General features: G+C 44.1%; 1 protein-coding gene across 1 annotated transcript in view; it reads right to left on the bottom strand.

Moving 5' to 3' along the window:
• Positions 1-448: 448 nt before the first annotated feature.
• The window catches only part of rasgrf2b (Ras protein-specific guanine nucleotide-releasing factor 2b), a 60664-nt gene continuing 42039 nt past the window's right edge, over positions 449-19073 (bottom strand). The window contains 14 exon segments of the mRNA XM_048243081.1: positions 449-3318; positions 3768-3836; positions 4370-4487; positions 4621-4700; positions 4864-5061; positions 5476-5560; positions 5921-6024; positions 7759-7819; positions 8275-8387; positions 14318-14424; positions 14614-14703; positions 15905-16030; positions 18510-18590; positions 18593-19068. Coding sequence (XP_048099038.1) covers positions 3226-3318; positions 3768-3836; positions 4370-4487; positions 4621-4700; positions 4864-5061; positions 5476-5560; positions 5921-6024; positions 7759-7819; positions 8275-8387; positions 14318-14424; positions 14614-14703; positions 15905-16030; positions 18510-18590; positions 18593-19068 — 1801 coding nt within the window. The 3' untranslated portion in view covers positions 449-3225.

Genomic DNA, 19073 nt, shown 5'->3' with positions numbered 1-19073 from the left:
GAGGCAATAGCTGAAACTCTAGTGGAGAAAGCACGTGGTGTCCTGTCATGTACTGCTTCAGGCTACTCTAGCAGTGAAAGATGATAGACTGTTAGCAGGCTGGGATTTGCACCCTTTCCTGGAATAACAGCAGAGTACAAAAACCCCTTGGCTCAATTAGCTGCGCTGACTGCAGAGACCATTTCAAACTACTCTCATGTCCATCTCAAAAGATGACTTATACTACTGTACAAACATAACACTGTCTAGTTGATTATGTATTAACTTTAAACCGAGGAGGATATCTATAATTATGTGTGGACAGGTTCTTGGATTAGCACGTTAGGAATATCTGTAAAATGCCCCCACTTGATCTTTGTTTTGTTTTTTATAGTACAATTAGCACTGCTAATTGTCATAGAACATATTATGTGTTTCAATAGCTGAGGAGAAATGAATGGAAGGCATGTTTGGATTTGTTTCATTTTAATTTACATGAGCATGGAACTGCTGTACTTCAGCTGTACATTGTGTCATAGAAGACAGAGAAGAGAGAAACGTGACAAGACTTTTACACAGTAAAATACAAAAGAAGAGAAGAGGTGTCACAGAAGACCAAAACATCAGGGGAAATCAGACATGCAACCATGCTACGTATATGAGCAATAACGCAGTGTCCACATTATACATCACACAAAACTGATAAAAAATGAAGAGGAAATCTAATAGATCCATGAAAAATATGCTACATTTTTTTTTTCTCTTAACTACTTTGCAGAGTCGAACGCTCATTTATACTGGATTGCAAAAATTAAAGTATCATATAACAACAGAAGTGACACAATTTCATAAACTCATGTTGGATGCACTATATACAAAACAGGGTCAAATAAATATTTTATCAAATAAATACACCACACTTATCTCATAAGACAGGCGACGCTACATTGTGGAAAAAGTGCGACCTTCCTGCTGCCGCCACATTCTGGCACAGTTTACCATTGGACAGATCAGTCTTGGTTCTGCTTCATGACGCCCAGCCATAAACAAGGAGATGGGCCGTGGATATTTGATTAACTCATTCTCCGTGATGCATACAGTGGTATTTTACAATATCCCATGCCAACCCTTCCTCATCAGCCCAGACCTTGAACATGACAGCAAATAACACACTGCTTGGGGGACTGAGGCAGCGTCTGCTTGTTTTGCTTCTTTTTCTAAAGGTGTAGGTTTTTGAACGTTCTAAGTTCCGCAACAATTGAAGGTTCTAAAATTCTATGTTGAATTCAATGAACCCAGATATTCTTTAGAACGTTCATTTCTCAACATTCCTGTCACACCGGTGTGATGGTACTCCTTTAAGGGTTAAAGGATTTTAGAGAGATCAAGTTAAATACACAGCAGTGACAGAGAAATGCATAACATTGTTCTTGCAAAAAAAAAAAAACCTTCATGCAAATATGTCTTTAACGTTTCATGCAACTGACTGATAAATTATTCTCGAAGACTCAGTGACCACCTAACACATTAATGTCAGTATGCATTATTCTGTTATTCATCTCTGAAGTGGAAAAGACAAGAGTGCCAGCGTTCACCTCTTGGTGCTCAATCCTCATTAGTGTGCTGGCCTGCTCTAGCCACTAGAGGGAGACTTTGGAGTAATGATATGCAGTACTTTAAATGGTTCATTCCCCTTGAAGGTAAACGGGAATCTGTGACCAGAATACTCTTCACCACCAAAATAAAAAAAATACCTGCTACACTTGTACTTGATTAGCATGCTGCTTGCTGTTTGGATTGAATCTAGCTGATCTTGGGTCCCTTTGTGATAGATCCTGCTCACGCATGAACTGAGGACTGGGGGCTTCGTGGCACCTTTGGATGAAAAAGCCATTTGAAGCCTCTAGCGAGCCCCATGCAACTTTCATCAGTGTTTCCCTGTGGCTTTTTTTCTTTTTCAGACACATGAAAAAAAGGCACCGCCTCTCAAAGAGTGACCTGTCTGCTCCCAATAGGAACAGATAGGAATGACCCGCGATCAATACCAGAGGAAAGGCCATGTCATTAGCCCCTTACTCTACACACACCGCACTGCTGTTACATTCACATGCATTGCCATGACTACAGCTATTCAGAATCCACACAGATCCATAGCTGTGGTAATGGACCCTTTCAAGAGAGTTCCATTATCAGCATCATAGTTGGCCCCACAAGACTTCCTTTTTAAAATTCCATATGTTATCTTAATGCAGAGGAAGTAGATTGGGGCCCAAATAGAACGTTCAAGCATTGTTTTTGTTTTTATTCTTGAAAGGGTCCATAGAGTACTGATGTTGGATTTTGTTTACTTGTTTGTGGAGGGAACAATTGATGCTAGTTACTTTAGATAATACCAAAATAGACATGTTAAGGTGGCTTTGGCAGCTTTTTTCATTCTCATTCAGACTTGTTAACAGTGCTGAATGAGTAATAGGCATAATTTGATTAGGTTTGAAGACAAGGCACCTCATAAGAGTTTGTTTAATGCATTAATCACACTGCATTAAGCTTCACCTGGCAAAATTAATTGAACTTAAAAAAAAAAATCTCATTCAGATGTTTGTAGATGTGTCATCACCTACATACTGCAATCCTTGCCTGGGACTAAAGGTGATAGATTTCAATGGAAAAGGGTTACTTACATCCACACGGTTTAGCTCATGCAAAGTCAGATTCACTGGTCAACTTCAACAACCCATTAAAAGCAGAGATCTGGGAACTACTGCTACCGCTGGAAATGGCACAACAGATAGACATACAAGAGTTGGCGTACAAACCGAAAGGACCATTTGGGGTTATTTCTGTACATGCTACATTTCATTCTTCTTTCTTTTATTTTTTTCTCATTCTTTTTCTTTCTTATCAGACAAAACTTCATGGTAATGATGTCTGAAATGCATTTTCTTTCCTCCGATAAGACTCCCTTTATCACGAGAGTCTCACATCCTTTCCTTCCTAATGGCCATTTACACTGGAATGCTCAGCAAACGTTTGCACTTAAAGACGTCCCTCATACAATCATCCCTCATCACTATCCTTCACCTCGACAATCTTCTGTCACTCTCTCTCTTTCTCTACTTTTCCTAACTCCACCCAGTCCAGTTGTCAGTCCTCCATCTTGTTCCAGTATTCTCCACCCTCTGAGAGACCAGCAGGCCTCCTCCTAGCCCCTCCTGGCAGGAGCAGCTCCACACAAGTAGCCGGGGCTCAAGCAGGGAGCCGGGGTTCGATCTTAAGGGACAGGTCATACAAAGTATCTTCATCCATGATAAGGGTTTTATCCAGAAGGTACTGAGTGACCTAAGAATGCACAGTGAAACCATATTACTGTGCTATGAAGGCTCGGAAAGGAACGAACGGACAAATTAATGACTGAACGAATGAATGAATGAATGAACGAAAGGACAAATGAATAAATGAATGAACAAACTAACTAACGAATGAATGAACAGATTAATGAATTAATCAATGACTGAATGTATGAATGTCACTGGCATTTGCATGAAGCTTCAGCATATATGATGTAACTATAAAAATGTGATTCGCTGTCAGAGAGTGACTGAGACGTGGGCGTTGGTGTGAAAGGTACATCCACAATGTTGGCATTAATCCTATCCCAAAAATACCCATACCATATCCTCTATGTACAGTATGCACACTGCAGTGTCACAATGTAAACTACAGAGATTATAATATATAATGAATACATTCTAAAAGTGGATGAAGGAAATAAGGGCTCTGGAATTTACCTTTGGTTGGTGATCTATCCTATATGGCGTCTGCTGGAACTGGCGAATCTCACGGATAATATGGGATATCTACAGGAGAGGGGGTTAACAGTTACACAATGAAAATGAAAAAAGAATAAAGAAAATAAGTCAGCAGTAAAGAATAAAGAAAATAAGTAAACAGTAGTTTAAGATGAGGTTTAAATATAACCTATCCCTGCTTTCATCTCTGCATAGGGCAATGACAACAAACCAGGAAACACTTGAAATGTGCATTCAATCTTCTAATGCGAAAGATTTGAATTTGATTTGCTAGAGGAAGGTGGATTACATGTAACTCTCAGTTCGGATAAACTACAATGCGAAATTTATGGAAACCATTTATTCGCATATATTCGCATTTATTTCTACCTGCGTGTTTCTGTACATGTTGCCCTGACGACCTTACGTTTTAATCCCACAGCTGATCAGAACTCTTCCCTAGATTAGGAGAATTGCCACTTTTAACTCACATAACACATTCGATGGACATACGCAAATACACATATTATTGAGCCAAATTGTCATGAACGTGCATATGAGTTGAATGAAAACCCACTCCTTGGGATCAGTGATGGACTTACCATTCTCATCTTTGAGAAATTGACCAGTCCCTCCTCAGTAAAGTTTGGAGTTCCTTCCTCAATAAAGGCCAGGTCTGTTAGGTACATTCCCAGGTAGGGCACACAAGGTGGGTTACAGCTGCAGGGAGGACAACCATAAGCATCAGAGAGGGATTCTTCTAAACACAAACTGTATTGTCCATTTTTAAAACAGATCAATAAGTGCATGATCTGAAAAATGTATTTAACTAGGAAATACTTTTCCGTCTTACTTTTTTAAAGTCTCCCTTAGGTTCTTGAATCTCCCCTCTGAGGAAACTGTCTTTTGGAGTTTGTCCATCAATGCTTTAGCCTGTCCACAGACACAGACGAAGAAATATGCAAACAATATTTATGTCACGTGATTCCACAACTTGGAAAAAAATGACAATGCAAAGCACAAATGATGTTAAATGCAACTGACAGAAGTCCCTAAATAGCTAAACGAAGAAAGAGTGAAAGTCCACAGCGCTGACCTGTTTGCTGACTTTGGCCCAGGTCTTCTTGAGCCTGTAGATGGCGCTGCGGTTCAGCGCGGAGGTGATCTCCAGCACGCCATTGTAGTTGTTGAGGCAGCGGCAGATGTCGGCCACGGCCACCCACTTCTCTATGGAGTTGGCCCTGGAGCCCACATCCGTGTGGGTCATGATCTGAGAGGCCACCAGGTTGCTCATCTGCAACATCAATCCAGAACAGAGAGAGAGAGAGAGAGAGAGAGAGAGAGAGAGAGAGAGAGAGAGAGAGAGAGAGAGAGAGAGAGAGACGTGGGAGAGGGAGAGGGAGAGAAAAAGGAGAGAGGAGAATGTAAAGTGAAAAGAGAGAGAGAGAGAGAGAGAGAGAGAGAAAGAGCGGTGGGAGAGGGGGGCAGAAAGAAAAAGAGAGAGAGAGAGAGAAAATGAGAGACAAAGCGAAAGAAATAAAAAATGGGGAAGCATGGAGAGAGAAAGAGTCAAAAGAAAGGTCAAGACTCAAAAATGAAGGAGCTGAGGTTCAGGTTCAGTGGTTGCGTGTGTGAGGTTAATGAGGCGGTCTGACTGGCAAGGAAGCGCACTGCTGAGGAGTTTCAGCCAATTCCACTGTGCACGTACGTCGTTAAAATGCTGGCTTGTCTTCATGATGTAGGGGGTGCGTTCGATCTTGTCTGTCTTCATCCAGCCCTGGCCGAGGAACTCCCTGAGACGAGAGACACAGGAATAAGTGAGCGTGACAGTGTGGGAGCATGAGGTGTCCCTCTCCCCATGGGCTGCTCACCAGCTTCAGAATCACTAGCCAATCGCCGGCGGCACTGTGTTTAAAAAGAGTGGATCTAATTGGCAAAAAGGGTGATGGCCGACACATCACGCACTGCCTGAGAAACATGGCAGCTTTTCAGTTAGGACAAGGCATTCATTAAATATGACATTACGTTGCATGGATCTCATGTCTATTATAGAGCTCAGGGAAGTGTTGGTGGTGGAGAGCAGAAGGTTAAATATGCCCCTGATTGATATATCTGCTCTGGATGTGGAGGTGTGGCGGCTGGGGGCTACATACTCGTAAGGGATGCTCCTGAAGACGATGTGGTCCAGCAGAGTAACCTGTTCGGCCAGCTCCATGGCTGACAAGGACTCAAAGCATTCTGTCCGATGGCACTCCGCCTGAGAGAGAGAGTGAGAGAGAGAAAGAGAGAGAGGACAGACTCAGCAGGAGACACTCCAACACACACACATGCATTCACACATGCATACACACACGAAACATGCTGAGACAAAACTTGAAGCGTTAAATTAACATCACTGTCAGAAATGAATTACAGAGGGCAGTGGCAAAGCGTGACACTGTTATGGCAGATTTTGGCCACAGCACACAAAACAATTTGTCACATCCCAAACAAACAATCCTCACATAATGAAAAAAGTAATTACACTGAGCTAATTGGTAGTCAGGACCTCTCGGATGGACGAGTGCTCAAAACATACCATTGCCGATTAGCACTGAAGGTGAGGATTTGCAATGTAAAACAACTCATTGGGGTGGTGCATAGCATGAATGTCAAGCAGATGTTTAGAGACACAGGCAAGGCACACTGGGACCACAATTAGTCCTTTACTACAGTTTGACTTCCTAACAGGGTCAAACGGAGCAGAGGGTCTTATTTATTGGGAGAGACTGTGGGCACATACATGAACATGGTGAAAGAGAGAATATGGACTGACCATTTAGATGCTGGAGATGTTTTACATTTTACATTACATGGGACGCCTGTGGGAGTGTGTGTGTGTGTGTGTGTGTGTGTGTGCATGATTGTAACTGCTTTTAGGAGGTGGAGGTATCCATCAATAAACTGGGGATTTAGATGAGTGGTAGAGTATGGATATCGTGAAGCGCAATCTGGCACAGCAAAATATAACTATCCTTCAGACCATCTATGGAATTGCACACTGGGTTAATATCCCCAATGGATTTGCTATGGCTGGTGATGGGTGGGGGTGGTGTATCTGTTTCTGTAATAACAAGATCACGGTGACAAGGAGAAAAAGCCTCGGTCCTCAGTCATGTCTATGGCCACAGCTACGTCCGCTGCTTCTTGATGCCCTCGTTGCCACTGCAGCTGTTCATGGTAAGAGGTGGGGCCTGTCTTCATCACACAGCATAATTACCCGTCCACCCTTCCTCTATGTCCACACCCACCCCCCACTCAATACTATCCATCTCCTGTTTGAACCTGTAATTCAAAGCCAGCCGACAGGTTTCCTGTGGATTTCTGATGCTGTAATGTCCCTAATTAGGAGCCCTTTAATTCCTATGGACTTTTAAACGACCTTGACTCCAAACAATAGTAAGTCAAATGTCAAAAGATACATCCATATTTTAGAGTTACAGTGACACAATGCTGAGCATTATCTACTTAAAAATATATGTCCAATTGATGATTTTGCCATCTGTTCATTTAGGGAATATGGAATGAGAGAAATAACATGTTTGGCAGGGGCCTCCACAGTTTCTCAACTTTTTACTCCTTTCTTAGTTAAAAATTCCCAGGGGGCACTGTCACTTTCTCTACCTACTGTCATTTTTGCTAAAGGGAAACTGCCAATCCTTGTCAAACAGTGTCTCTGAGAAAACCTTCCCCTGACAGCTACACATTCTCACCTAGCTATAGGCTGCCGGAGTGAGTGGAGTAAAAAACAGAGTGAGAAGAAGATTCTAGAATGAAAGAAAAAAACATGAGCATCTGCGGGGGAGGGAGGGCTGATTGCAGCGAGCCAAAGGGTAGCCTTGGCGATGATAAATACCATGAAGTGATTAACGGGTATTTCAGGGAAATGTCTAATTTAACACAGGCACTGGAGAGGCACGCAGAGGAAGAGTGTTCGGCTCCGTATGCTCACCATTTGCAAAATGTCCTCGATCTTCAGCTGCGCGTCATCCTGATCGTCTTGAGAAAGACCACTGTGGGACAGAGAGAGAGAGAGGAAGAGAGAGAGAGAGACAGAAAGAGAGAGATAGACAGAGAAATGGAGAGAGAGGGAGAGAAAGAGAGAGGCACAGCGTTGTCATACCAACGCGAGCTGCTTCCTAATACAATACGCTTCCTCTCTTGCTGCCTGTGAGCTATGGAGCGCTGTGGCAAAGCTGGGACTGTGCCAGCAAGAGGAGCATCACACAGGCTCAACTGAAAGGTCTATTTGAATATGCCGATTTACACCCCATTGTGCTCTTATCACTGTGTGCAGTGTGGTCTGATTAGCCACCAAAGAGGTGACGTTTAGTGAGCTTACAAGCTTTGGGGGGGGGGGTGGTGGAGAGGTTCATTGGTTGAGGGGTTTCATATGTGAATGTTCTCCAGAGCGCAAAGGCAAACAGAGAGGTCAGGTTCATGTGGCGTCGAGTGGAGTGTGGCCTACCTTAGTATGTTTGCGGTGGCTTTCCTCTCCTGAGGAAGGAGGTCAGGGTCCTTGAGCACCTCTTCTAGCAGGCAGATGACACCGCCCTTCAGCTCGCTGTTCATCTCAAAGTCCTGAAAAGGGGGGATGGGGGGTGGGCATGAAAGACACGAGACTTGTGATAAGACAAGCAAGCAGTATGGATGGACGTGTCCCCTTCCTCCAAATTACCTGCTGGAGGAACACTCCGCCACCCCGAGGTGTCACAGCTCAGCACTGTTGAAGCATTCATCGCTCCCACACAAGGTGTCCTCATCTCTGGACATCCATCACAGTTAGGGGGCTCGGGACATCAAAGTCATGGGAAATAAGCTTGTCTCACCCCGCACATTGAAACAAAGAGTGTCAACTTGCTGCTCTCATCACAAAATGTTCCTCGGCAACGCCTCTATGGAGTCGCTGGATGGTTAATCAAGGATGGCGCAGAGCGAGAGGGGGGCCATCCATTTCTTTAACGGCCTTTAAAAGGGATCTTATCCTTGCCTCCACCTCTCAGCTAGCTGGTCATGCTTTACCCAGCGTCTTTGATGAAGTCCCGTATGCCAAAGCCATCTTTTCAAGCTGAGCTCAGCCTCCATTATCCCCTGCCCTTCCAGATTTTTATTAAAAAATACTTTTTTTGCTATCTATATTGACACAAGCAGCACACAGTAATTATTTTTAATAAAAAAAAGAAAGGTCTTAGAGCTAACAGCCAAGAGGGATATTTAAAAAAGGTCTTAATTTGTCACTTTCCCTTGCCTGCATGCGTTTATAAATGAATGGCTCCATCAGAGGGTTTTAGAAGGCTGGGTGTTTTTACACCCATTCCATTTGGAGTGCAAGGAGACCCGAGAGATGACTGGAATTATTCATATTTCTGGGCGACTGAAATGTACCTGTAATTACCCACTCACATCCGGCGGACGGGGCTAAAAGCCTCCGAGCTGAAGTGACGGCTTCAAAGACAGTGCATTTGCATGCTGTGTTTTTAAATATGTGGCATTCAAATGGCCCAGCCGGCGAAAACGCCTGAGGCTGGAGGCAGGGGAAGAATAACAGGAGGACACAAAGAGAGCAACATCTAAACTTCACCACCCCCATTCAAAATGTGAGGTGCTTCACAGCAACATTTGTAAGATTCAGGTCTGGTATGGTGCCAGATGCTCGTATAATTTCACTCTAGTGAAGTCTAGACCAGTTCAAGTGCGTCACACAAGATTGTAGCAGATGTACGCATTGTCATCATGGACTCAGGCAATTTTTCCACTTTTCATTTTGAGAGCAGGCCGATTATCGCCTCACATTTGGTCTCTAATGAAGATTGGTGCCATCAGGCATCCTGGAGCCAGCCCTGCTCAGTACCATAATCAACTGTGTGGGCCCTGCCCAGGACAATGATCAACTGTGTGGGCCCTGTCACTTTAGCCTGCTGCATAACGCTGCTCATGATAAGGAGCTGTCATAAATAAAGTAAATGAAGTGAGCCGAAGTCATGTTTGCTAAAGTATGGGATGTCAGGGCGCACAGTGTAGATGCATGGACCTCATGTTGGAAAGATAGAAAAGAGAGAGAGAGAGAGAGAGAGAGAGAGAGAGAGAGAGAGATGAGCTGGCGTAGCATCTCTCTGATGGTAATTAATTATCCAATGAAGTCTGCTCCTCATACCGTGATACTGTTTACCACCCCACCCCCCAAAACACTCACACACTCCAGCCGCTTCAGAAGACCATAGCAGCAGTGCTGTAGAATCTGAACTGAGGTCATGCAATTATCCACACACAAGGATCTGTTACGGACCTTTCTGAATGGGGAAAAACTATGTTTCTCTGTTTCCATGGCTATTTTCCCTGCTGAGACAACGTATGGATTATGATTATTTTTTATATTTTATTCAGTTTGGCAGATGTTCATACAAATTAGTTTTTTTTTTTACTTTTACTCACTTGGCAGATACTTTTACCTAAAACGACACACAAGAGAACCAGAGTTCAACACATACAAACACCTAATCAAAGGAGTGAACTTCTCTGAAAAAGTGACGCAAGACTGTGTTTCCATTTCGGGCACTCATAAAAGCCATACAGCACATCATGGAGAAACACAGTTCTGTGTGCTAGGAGAGGCGTAGTCTATATATGCTGATGTTTATACAACACACACACACACACACACACACACACACACACACACACACACACACACACACACACACACACACACACACACACACACACACACACACACACACACACACACACACACACACATGCACTGTATACATCAGTAAAGTTTGGTAGCAGTTTAAGTATCCTTCACTTCACCCTCTTACTCATTCCTGGGATGACAGAGGGAGCAGTGCCAATGTGTGGCCGCTGACTCGCGGCAGCACTCAGCGGAGAATTTGAATCGGAGCGCGCCGGTGCATTCAGCCCCTCAGATCAAACTAACGGGAGCCCACCCCTCTCCGCTTCACCCCATCCACGGGCTGAACCGCCAGGCCTTTTGTCTCCGCTCCGCCAACCTTTTAAAACATTTCTATCAACCTCATCCTCCCCCTCATAGCTCACCTGTAACGTCGGAAAGGTCAGCTTTAACAAGCTCTTTCGGTGCGTGTTTGAGAGCCTCCATCTCATCTGACAAAACACTGAGCAGATCAATGCAATTAGCCTCTTAGTGCTTCAAAAAACGGTCTAAAAAACTTTACAGCAACACTATGCAGCCATATGCTACTTTATGTGGTATGCTATTATAAGAGATTTGTTTTGATATAATTTTCAAATCCATTCTAATGGTATTTTGTCATCTGAATGGTAGATAAACACCATCATATACTACAGTTTGTGGTCTGGGGTGAAAATGCAGACACCACGACACTGCCTACTCCATTATATTGCTAAAAAACAGACATGTTAGCAAGTTTTTATCTGTCAAAAATCCTAAGTGCTCCTTAGTGTGGTATAAATTGGAGGAAAGAGAATATATGGATTGCTTCAAAAAGCAGTGTATCAGACAGTCATCAAACTGTATCAAACAGTGTGTGTGTGTATGGTATGTATGTGTCTAAATAAACATGGCTGTTCATGTTGTTGTGGTGTAGGTGTATTTGTGAGTGTGCATTTACAAATTTTTATATCTTTACGTGTGTCTGTGACTATATGTGCACTCATCGCTGATTACTGTCTATGCGTGTGTGTGCTTAGGAAGGCTAATTGCTCATAGTGGACGTTTGGCTGAAGCGGGAGCAGTGAAGCGAAGGAAAGCATTAAACAAAGGTACGCGGCTGCGTGCACTGACAGGTTTATGAGATGGCAACTCTCTTATGAGAGCACAAATCAATGAGGCGGATACACAGTTCAGGGTTTCGCAGCCGCCTCAACTACCCCCAGCACTGCTAAAAACCCTCGAAAGGTAACACAGGTACGGTGCAGCTGATTTAGCCTACTAATGTTACTGTTAGGGTTGGGTATCGTTTGGGTTTTATCCGATACCGGTGCTAAATCAATACTTTTAAAACGGTGCCGGTGCCAAAACGGTGCCTGAACCGGTACTTTGTTTTTACAATAAAATGGTCTAAAGCGTAAATAACTAATGTTACTGAATTCATAATTAGTGTTCAAAGGAAGGTCTGGTATTAGGCAAGTTACATATTGGTGTCTGTGTAGTAAAACATCTAATAGAGACATTCGGTGCCATTTCACTGAGGTGTGTGTGGGCTCCGGTGTCAAACATATTAGGACAGGTTGACGGCAGGGAAGCAGGGCAGCTTGCTGTGGTGAACAGTCACACCCTCTCTCATTTTATGTAATCTATCTAACTCAGTGTTGTGTCTAAATGACCTCTTTTGATGACAAAATTACATTTATTTAAGAGGATCTTTTTTTAAAAAGAGGTAAGTCCGCCTAAATACATTCTACTCTGCTCACTCACTGAGTTTGATTGGCTCTAAATTATTCTGGTGCTTGACATTTGACACAGAGATACAAAGTGACTTAGAGTGAACCGGATGTGTAATTATGTTGGGTAGACTATGGCGTGTGCATTGTGCTATCTAGAACCTGAACTAATTATTCCAATGTGTATGACAATTACTGTGCTGACATTGCCGTCAGCTGAGGTGTCAAGACGCGCCTAACAACAAACGCATTTCCGGTATCACAAGCAAATTTCATATGGTTGTTGTCAATGCAGTCATCTTTAATTTCCCTTGGCCACTTCAAATCAAAGCATTTGGATTTGCTGCCATTACAGTCAATGCCGTCAAGAGCTACTGACTCTAAAAGTTCATGGGCCATGGCTGAAACTAGTTACTGTGTTTGTGTTGTTAATTGGCAACACTCTATTTATGACCTCCAAATGTGAGGTAAGGACATGGAAAATGTGGAAGTGTGCTCTGGTTCTGTAGACTTGTAAAACGGGCAGAACCTTGAGGCTACGCTTGGACCCATAAAGGGAGTTCTCAGCCAGGCAGCGCATAACCGACTGCCACAATAACAACTGTTCGAGAGAAAGAAACGAAAGGTGAGGGGGTGATGCAGCCAATAGGAACCACCTGCTGGCTAGGATAACAGCCTTTACTGATTACAGTAAATCAACTAGGCTCAAGGTCAGAATCCCGCTTCCAGCAAACTGCTGTTTTCCTACAGCTGCTGTTTTTTGCAGACAGTTTTATCCAAAGCAGTTTACATTGAGTGAGAAATAATCAGAGGTGGACAGTAACTAAGTACATTTCCTTGATTACTGTACTTAAGTATGATTTTTGAGTATCTGTACTTTACTTGAGTATTAATATTTTTGGAAACTTGTGACTTTTACTCTACTACATTTGAAAAAAAATCTTGTACTTTTGACTCCATTTGAAATATGAGCATGAAGTACTCGTTACTTTTAACCATATTTTGATTCTTTAAATGCAATAATGCAATAAACCATCTTGAAGTACATTTTTTCAATAGTTCAATTTGAACATGGCTGAATTGGCTGTGATAATGATGGTAAAACAAATTCTTCATCAGAACATCCTCCATGTAGCCTGGGAGAACCCAGACGAACCTATTAGCAATTGAGATTTGAGAAGTGGTCTGGTGTTAAGCAGGCTATCCTCCATGATCATTGCGAAATTGGAATGAAATTAGACAATCACCTGACATTGACAACATAGCTAGATCTTTAGCCTACATTATTAAACGATAAATAATCTCTTCATAATTGAGTTATCTGGTTTTGTATTCGGCAGTAAAAATGTTTTAGATTTGTGAACAGAGAATGAATAATGATTTAAATTATATTATTGCATCCATTTGAAAAGTTATGAAAATAGGTCAAATGTTTTTGTTGGATGTAAGGAACTAAAGGTCTCTTCAAGACCTATGACTAACCAAAGGATGTACACCCTAATGACCAAATAAACATTACATTTCAATACATTAAAAAGACAAATACTTGTATTTCTGAATAGAAGTATTTTTAAAAGCAAGTACTTCTGTACTTCAACTTAAGTAAAAATCTGACTTAGCAACTTTCACTTGTATTGGAGTAATATTTGACATACTTTCACTTAAGTAAATTAATTGTGTACTTTGTCCATCTCTGGAAATAATACTGTAACAGTCTAACACTCATAATCTATGCTACCAATTCAATTAAATATTATTTATATAGTGACAAAACAATTGAAGTAGTCTCAAGACACTTTACAGAGTCCCGAGCCTGAACCCCAATCAGAGAGGGATCTGCATCTAATTAAAAGGAAAGTAGGCTCACATCATAAAGCATTACTCTGAAATGAGGTGACAGTAGACATTAGACAGAGGGCACCAGGAGTTCCACTAAGATGAGCGAATGCTTTGCAGTTTAACACAAAACCTAATTTGATCCCCCAGTTGGGTACTGGAATGAGAAGTCATTTATGCTTCCATACTCTGTTCTAGTAAAGACCGAATGAGGAGTGAAACTGATCTACAACAGCTCAACTTATAAAGAGGAGAGAGAATCTAACACCAGGGGCTTTTGTACACAACTGTACCTGTGAGTGCTTGGAGACCCAGTGACGAAGGACATTCAGAACCCGGTTGGTGGCTGCTCTCCTTATGATGAACTCTTTGTCGCATGTCCTCTCTGAATTGTTGAAAACTATACAAGAGAAAGGGACAGAGTGACTGGTCATTTGGGAGATCGAGAGTAACATCGCAGATAGACACAGAGGCAGCCAGAGAGTTCATGAGGGAGTGAAAAAAAAGGATGATGCAAAAGAAAGATGCAAAACACTTAACAAGTCACAGACACAGATAGACTAGTTCTGAGACCTACTGCGGTCTGCACCTGGTGGACTGCTGTGGCCAGCGGCTGCCGTGGCGATGGCGAAAGCCGAGGCAGGCGACACCGAGCAGCGGTTGTTCTCTGTCACCTGACCTGTAAAAACAACAAGGCAGAGATAAGGCGTATTCAAACCACGGTGTTTAAAAGTACATTATGCGCAACAGGCTGCTGGACTGGTCTGACCAGGAGTTTGCCCTAAAGCTGGGATTGTAAATCACTCCTGAAGCATCATCTCATGAACACACAGACATATGGAGGGCGATGCAAAGGGGAAAATAACCCTCCATGACTCAGAAACAGCATGGGAAACCTTGGGCATGACAGGCCTGACCTTATTCCACCTAAACCTTTGGAACGGCAGAATGTTTAGAATACAATTAAAGACCTCTGGTCAGTATTAACGGTAAAGAGTCCATCTGACCCTGTGGACGCTGCCAGACGGTGTACACTGGGCAAAATGGAGATTCTGTGCCCCCGCTGTGGAGCAAACAGGCCGAATGGAACTGCGTCTGTTCCGCGGTGTCTGTGGATAGAGCTGATCTGAACCAATTACCAGCGTGTGCTGGTTGGGACAGAAGACAAATATTATTTAACCTTGTTTCAACTTTCCTATATATAGATTCCCTTTAATGTCATCCAAACACATTATTTAACTGACTCTGGCCCAAGGAAAGTTGGACGGGACCACATTGACACACAGTGCTGCCATTTATTGCCGAAACGGGGCCTTTCTGAGTCCAGCATTGGAATGACTAAGTGTCCAGGGCACTGGATGCCTCTATCTGTGTCGGTGCCACAGAAACCAGGCTTGCCCCGCACTGGTAGTATGTCATAGAGGGAGATGACAGTCTGCTGTGAGGTTGGTTGAGAGGCAGGCCTGTCACATTGGAATGTTTTGTTTTTCGTTGCAGTCAAATAAAAAACATTCCACCATCTAGACATTTGGTGGATAGATATATTTTTTCTTTCAAAAAAGCGATATAAAGAAGTGAAAGCACAGATGTGCCCAGAAGGGAAAAAAAAGCCCATGCAGAGTGGTGAGAGCCCGAGGCGGTGTCCATGATTAGCCTGTCTCAGTTACAGCTGACTGGTTTCTGGGCTGGGGGTCTGACTTGGGTGGCTGTCACACAGCTGTCAGTGTTTTCACTGAGGAGACACATCGACCTCTGGGGTGACTGACCAGCATACACAGAAGGAGACACACAGACACACACTGTGTCCATATTCATGCATGCGCACACATGCACACATGTACACATACATACACAATAACAAACAGCCAATCCAAACACACCTGCAGATCCTCTGTAGCGCAGGTGGCGTGGTGTGGAGGGGGACCGACATGGTGAAATCTCGCCAGACTCACTGCCCTGAGGGCTCTCCGGAATGAACTTGTCCAGTGACACTGATTCCAGAACAGCTGAAAGTTACAGCAGTCAACAGGTTATGCTGACTGCCTATGCCCCCTAAACATAGATATATATGTGGCCCCTTGAAATTACAACCCCAATATATATATATATACTGGTTAAGGGTTCGGACTTGTAACCGGAGGGTTGCCGGTTCGAACCCCGATCAGTAGGAACGGCTGAAGTGCCCTTGAGCAAAGCACCTAACCCCTCACTGCTCCCCGAGTGCCGCTGTAGCAGGCAGCTCACTGCTTCGGGATTAGTGTGTGCTTCCCCTCACTGTGTGTTAACTGTGTGCTGAGTGTGTTTCACTAATTCTAGGATTGGGATAAATGCAGAGGCCAAATTACCCTCACAGGATCAAAAGAGTATATATTCTTATACTCAATATATATATATGCCAAGCCATGCTCTCCTATGAAAACAAAAAGGCCAGAAATATTTCTGGCCTTTTTGTTTTCATAGGAGAGCATGGCTTGATCAGTTTGGGTCACCCAAACAAAACAATGTGTGACCCTTGCCTATTCCCAAGTCTATTTAATTCAACCATTAAAGAACAGCAACAAATAAAAACTTTTGAAAGAAAAAAACATTTCGGGTTCCTGCCAGGATTTGGTTTTGATCATTCTCATTAGGTACCACATGAAGCTGAAAAAAAATCTACTTCTTATTCTGGGAACCATGAGCTATAGAGAACACTTTCTCTAGGAGAGAGCAGACAACATTTGGTTTGGACTGGCATACAGACAGGTTTACCTAACGTGATTAAGTATCTGAGTAACGAGAAAAGGGGGGATATTCTGTACTCAACCAGGAATGACAACAAATAAAAACACACCTAAACAAGCTAATTTACTGAACTCACTGCAAGCAATCAAAGGCTCAAGCATAACCTTGGCGCATGCAGATGCTGATCTTCCACGATTACTCGTATAAACAAACAAGGATTTCACAGACTCACTTTCACATTACAGTCTACCCTGAGCTTAATGGTAGACGCTAGTGTACAGGCCAAAACTTTTGTAAGTGTCTCGACAGAATGCTCTGTAAGAGACTTTGTAGCCTTTAGTAGAGGCTGTGTGAGTTGTACAGGGATACTGCTGTCAGGCCGCTGGACGCTATGCTGACCACAGAGCGAAACCCCTCAGGGGCTCGGGGGCTTGGCCCTGAGTCCGCTGCCCTGTAGGATGCCAGGTGTGGTGGAGCACCGCACTACACTGCACTGTGTACATCAGCAGGGGAGTCCACAGCAGGCCTCACCTCACAGGCCCTCCAGCTAACCCAAACCAAACCAAGCAGCACAGGGTTGTTGCTGTTATATTGATATTGTTGCATTTTTTGTTGTGGCTATTGTTATGATGATTATTATTATTATTATCATTATTATTATCAGTTGAAGTAGTAGTAGTAGTAGTAGTCATAATAGTAATAGTAATAGTAATAGTAGTAGTAGTAGTAGTAGTAGTAGTAGTAGTAGTAGTATATATTTCACAAAAGCATGTAACACAATGATATGCATTGCCATTATCATTCGCCATGCTTGGTTTCACTTCACTTCACTGAGATGGTTACAACACAATATGATGTTGAAACCTTCGCTGGACTGCGCGTGATTTTGGACGAAGCATGTTGGCGACGAGGCAAAATGTTATGCTGCCTCTTGGAGCAGTCCTGATAATAACACCAGAGAAAGCTTTGGACCAGAGCTGACTACACTACAGCCTCCAGCTCAGCGCATGATGGAGCTCATCTGGCTGATGGCTGATGGCTTCACGAGAGTTCTGCTTTCCATTAGGGTTAAAGTGAACAATACAGCGTGTTATTTCTGTTTGGGGTTCATAAAAGCTGGTGGAATGCTACTCTGGTGCTTATAAAAAGGGGGAATAATGTCCTGCACGTTTGCAAAACAGTCTGAGCACGTCGGCATAAAAGCGGCGTGATTACAAAGACGCTATTCAGCAACACGGTAATGAATGCAATGTCTTCCTTTGAATTAGTTTCACTGGTGACCTGTGGCATTAGTGTTTGAGTGAGTTGTCTGTCTATGATCTTCACCATCACTACTGTGCACTGGAAATAATGACAAAAGATTCAATCTGAGGACTCTCTTTCTTTCTCTCTCTCTCTCTCTCTCTCTCTCTCTCTCTCTCTCTCTCTCTCTCTCTCTCTCTCTCTTCCATCTCATGCCTCTCTTACCCTGTCCCTTTTTCTCTCCGTCTCTCTCTCTCACACTCTCTCTCAGGCCTCTCTCTCTCACCCTGTTTTTCCACACGGTCATGCCACACCACCCCCAAGAGAGCCAGCTGACCCCAAGCACATATCTGAAGCCTGTTCTGAAGGGAACATAAATCAAGTTGAACTCTCTTCTCCTCTCTTCCCCTCCCACGTTCTTCTCTCTTCTCCATCCCTGCCCTCCACTCCCCTCCCCCTCTCTTCCCTCCCTCTCTCTATCTCTCTCTCTCTCACTCCACCCCCTCCCTCTCTCCTCACCCCTGCGGATGCTTCGGCGGAGCTTCCCGCAGAAGGCGTCGATGCGCGGCAGCTCGGGGTTCTCCTCGGTGGCGCCGGGCTCTGCTCCGGGGAGGGCGAGGTGGGGGAGGGGGCCATACCTGTGCCCGCGGCAGGGGCTGTGGAGGGGGCAGGAGGAGCAGGGGCGCGGTTCAGCTCCAGTGGGGGCTTGGTTACGCCCGCAGGGGGTGTGACAGCAGGCGGAGGTGGAGAGGTGGCGGTCGGGGTCGCCGGGCTGGGGCAGGTGGCCGAGGTGGGGCTGCTGGTGGCCGAAGGACAGGCGGCGGTGGGGGTGGTGGTGGTGGTGGAGGAGGAGGAGGAGGTGGCAGCAGCGGCGGAGGAGGAGGAGGAGAGGTCCAGCACCCTGGTGCAGGAGGAGGAGGTGGAGCCCAGTGGGGAGTTGAGGGAGAGCTTGCGCATGCGCACCGGCGAGGAGGTGCGGGAGGAGATGGAGAGCGGCGGCGGGCCCGAGAACTTGTCGTTGTTGTGGTCGCCCCCGCTGCGGTTGTTCTGGTTGGTGGCAAAGAACAGCTCCAGCGACCTGAG

This window comes from Alosa alosa, chromosome 5 (assembly GCF_017589495.1).
Source record: "Alosa alosa isolate M-15738 ecotype Scorff River chromosome 5, AALO_Geno_1.1, whole genome shotgun sequence".
NCBI classification, from domain to species: Eukaryota; Metazoa; Chordata; class Actinopteri; order Clupeiformes; family Clupeidae; genus Alosa; species Alosa alosa.
This window is presented reverse-complemented; position numbering and strand designations above follow the sequence as displayed.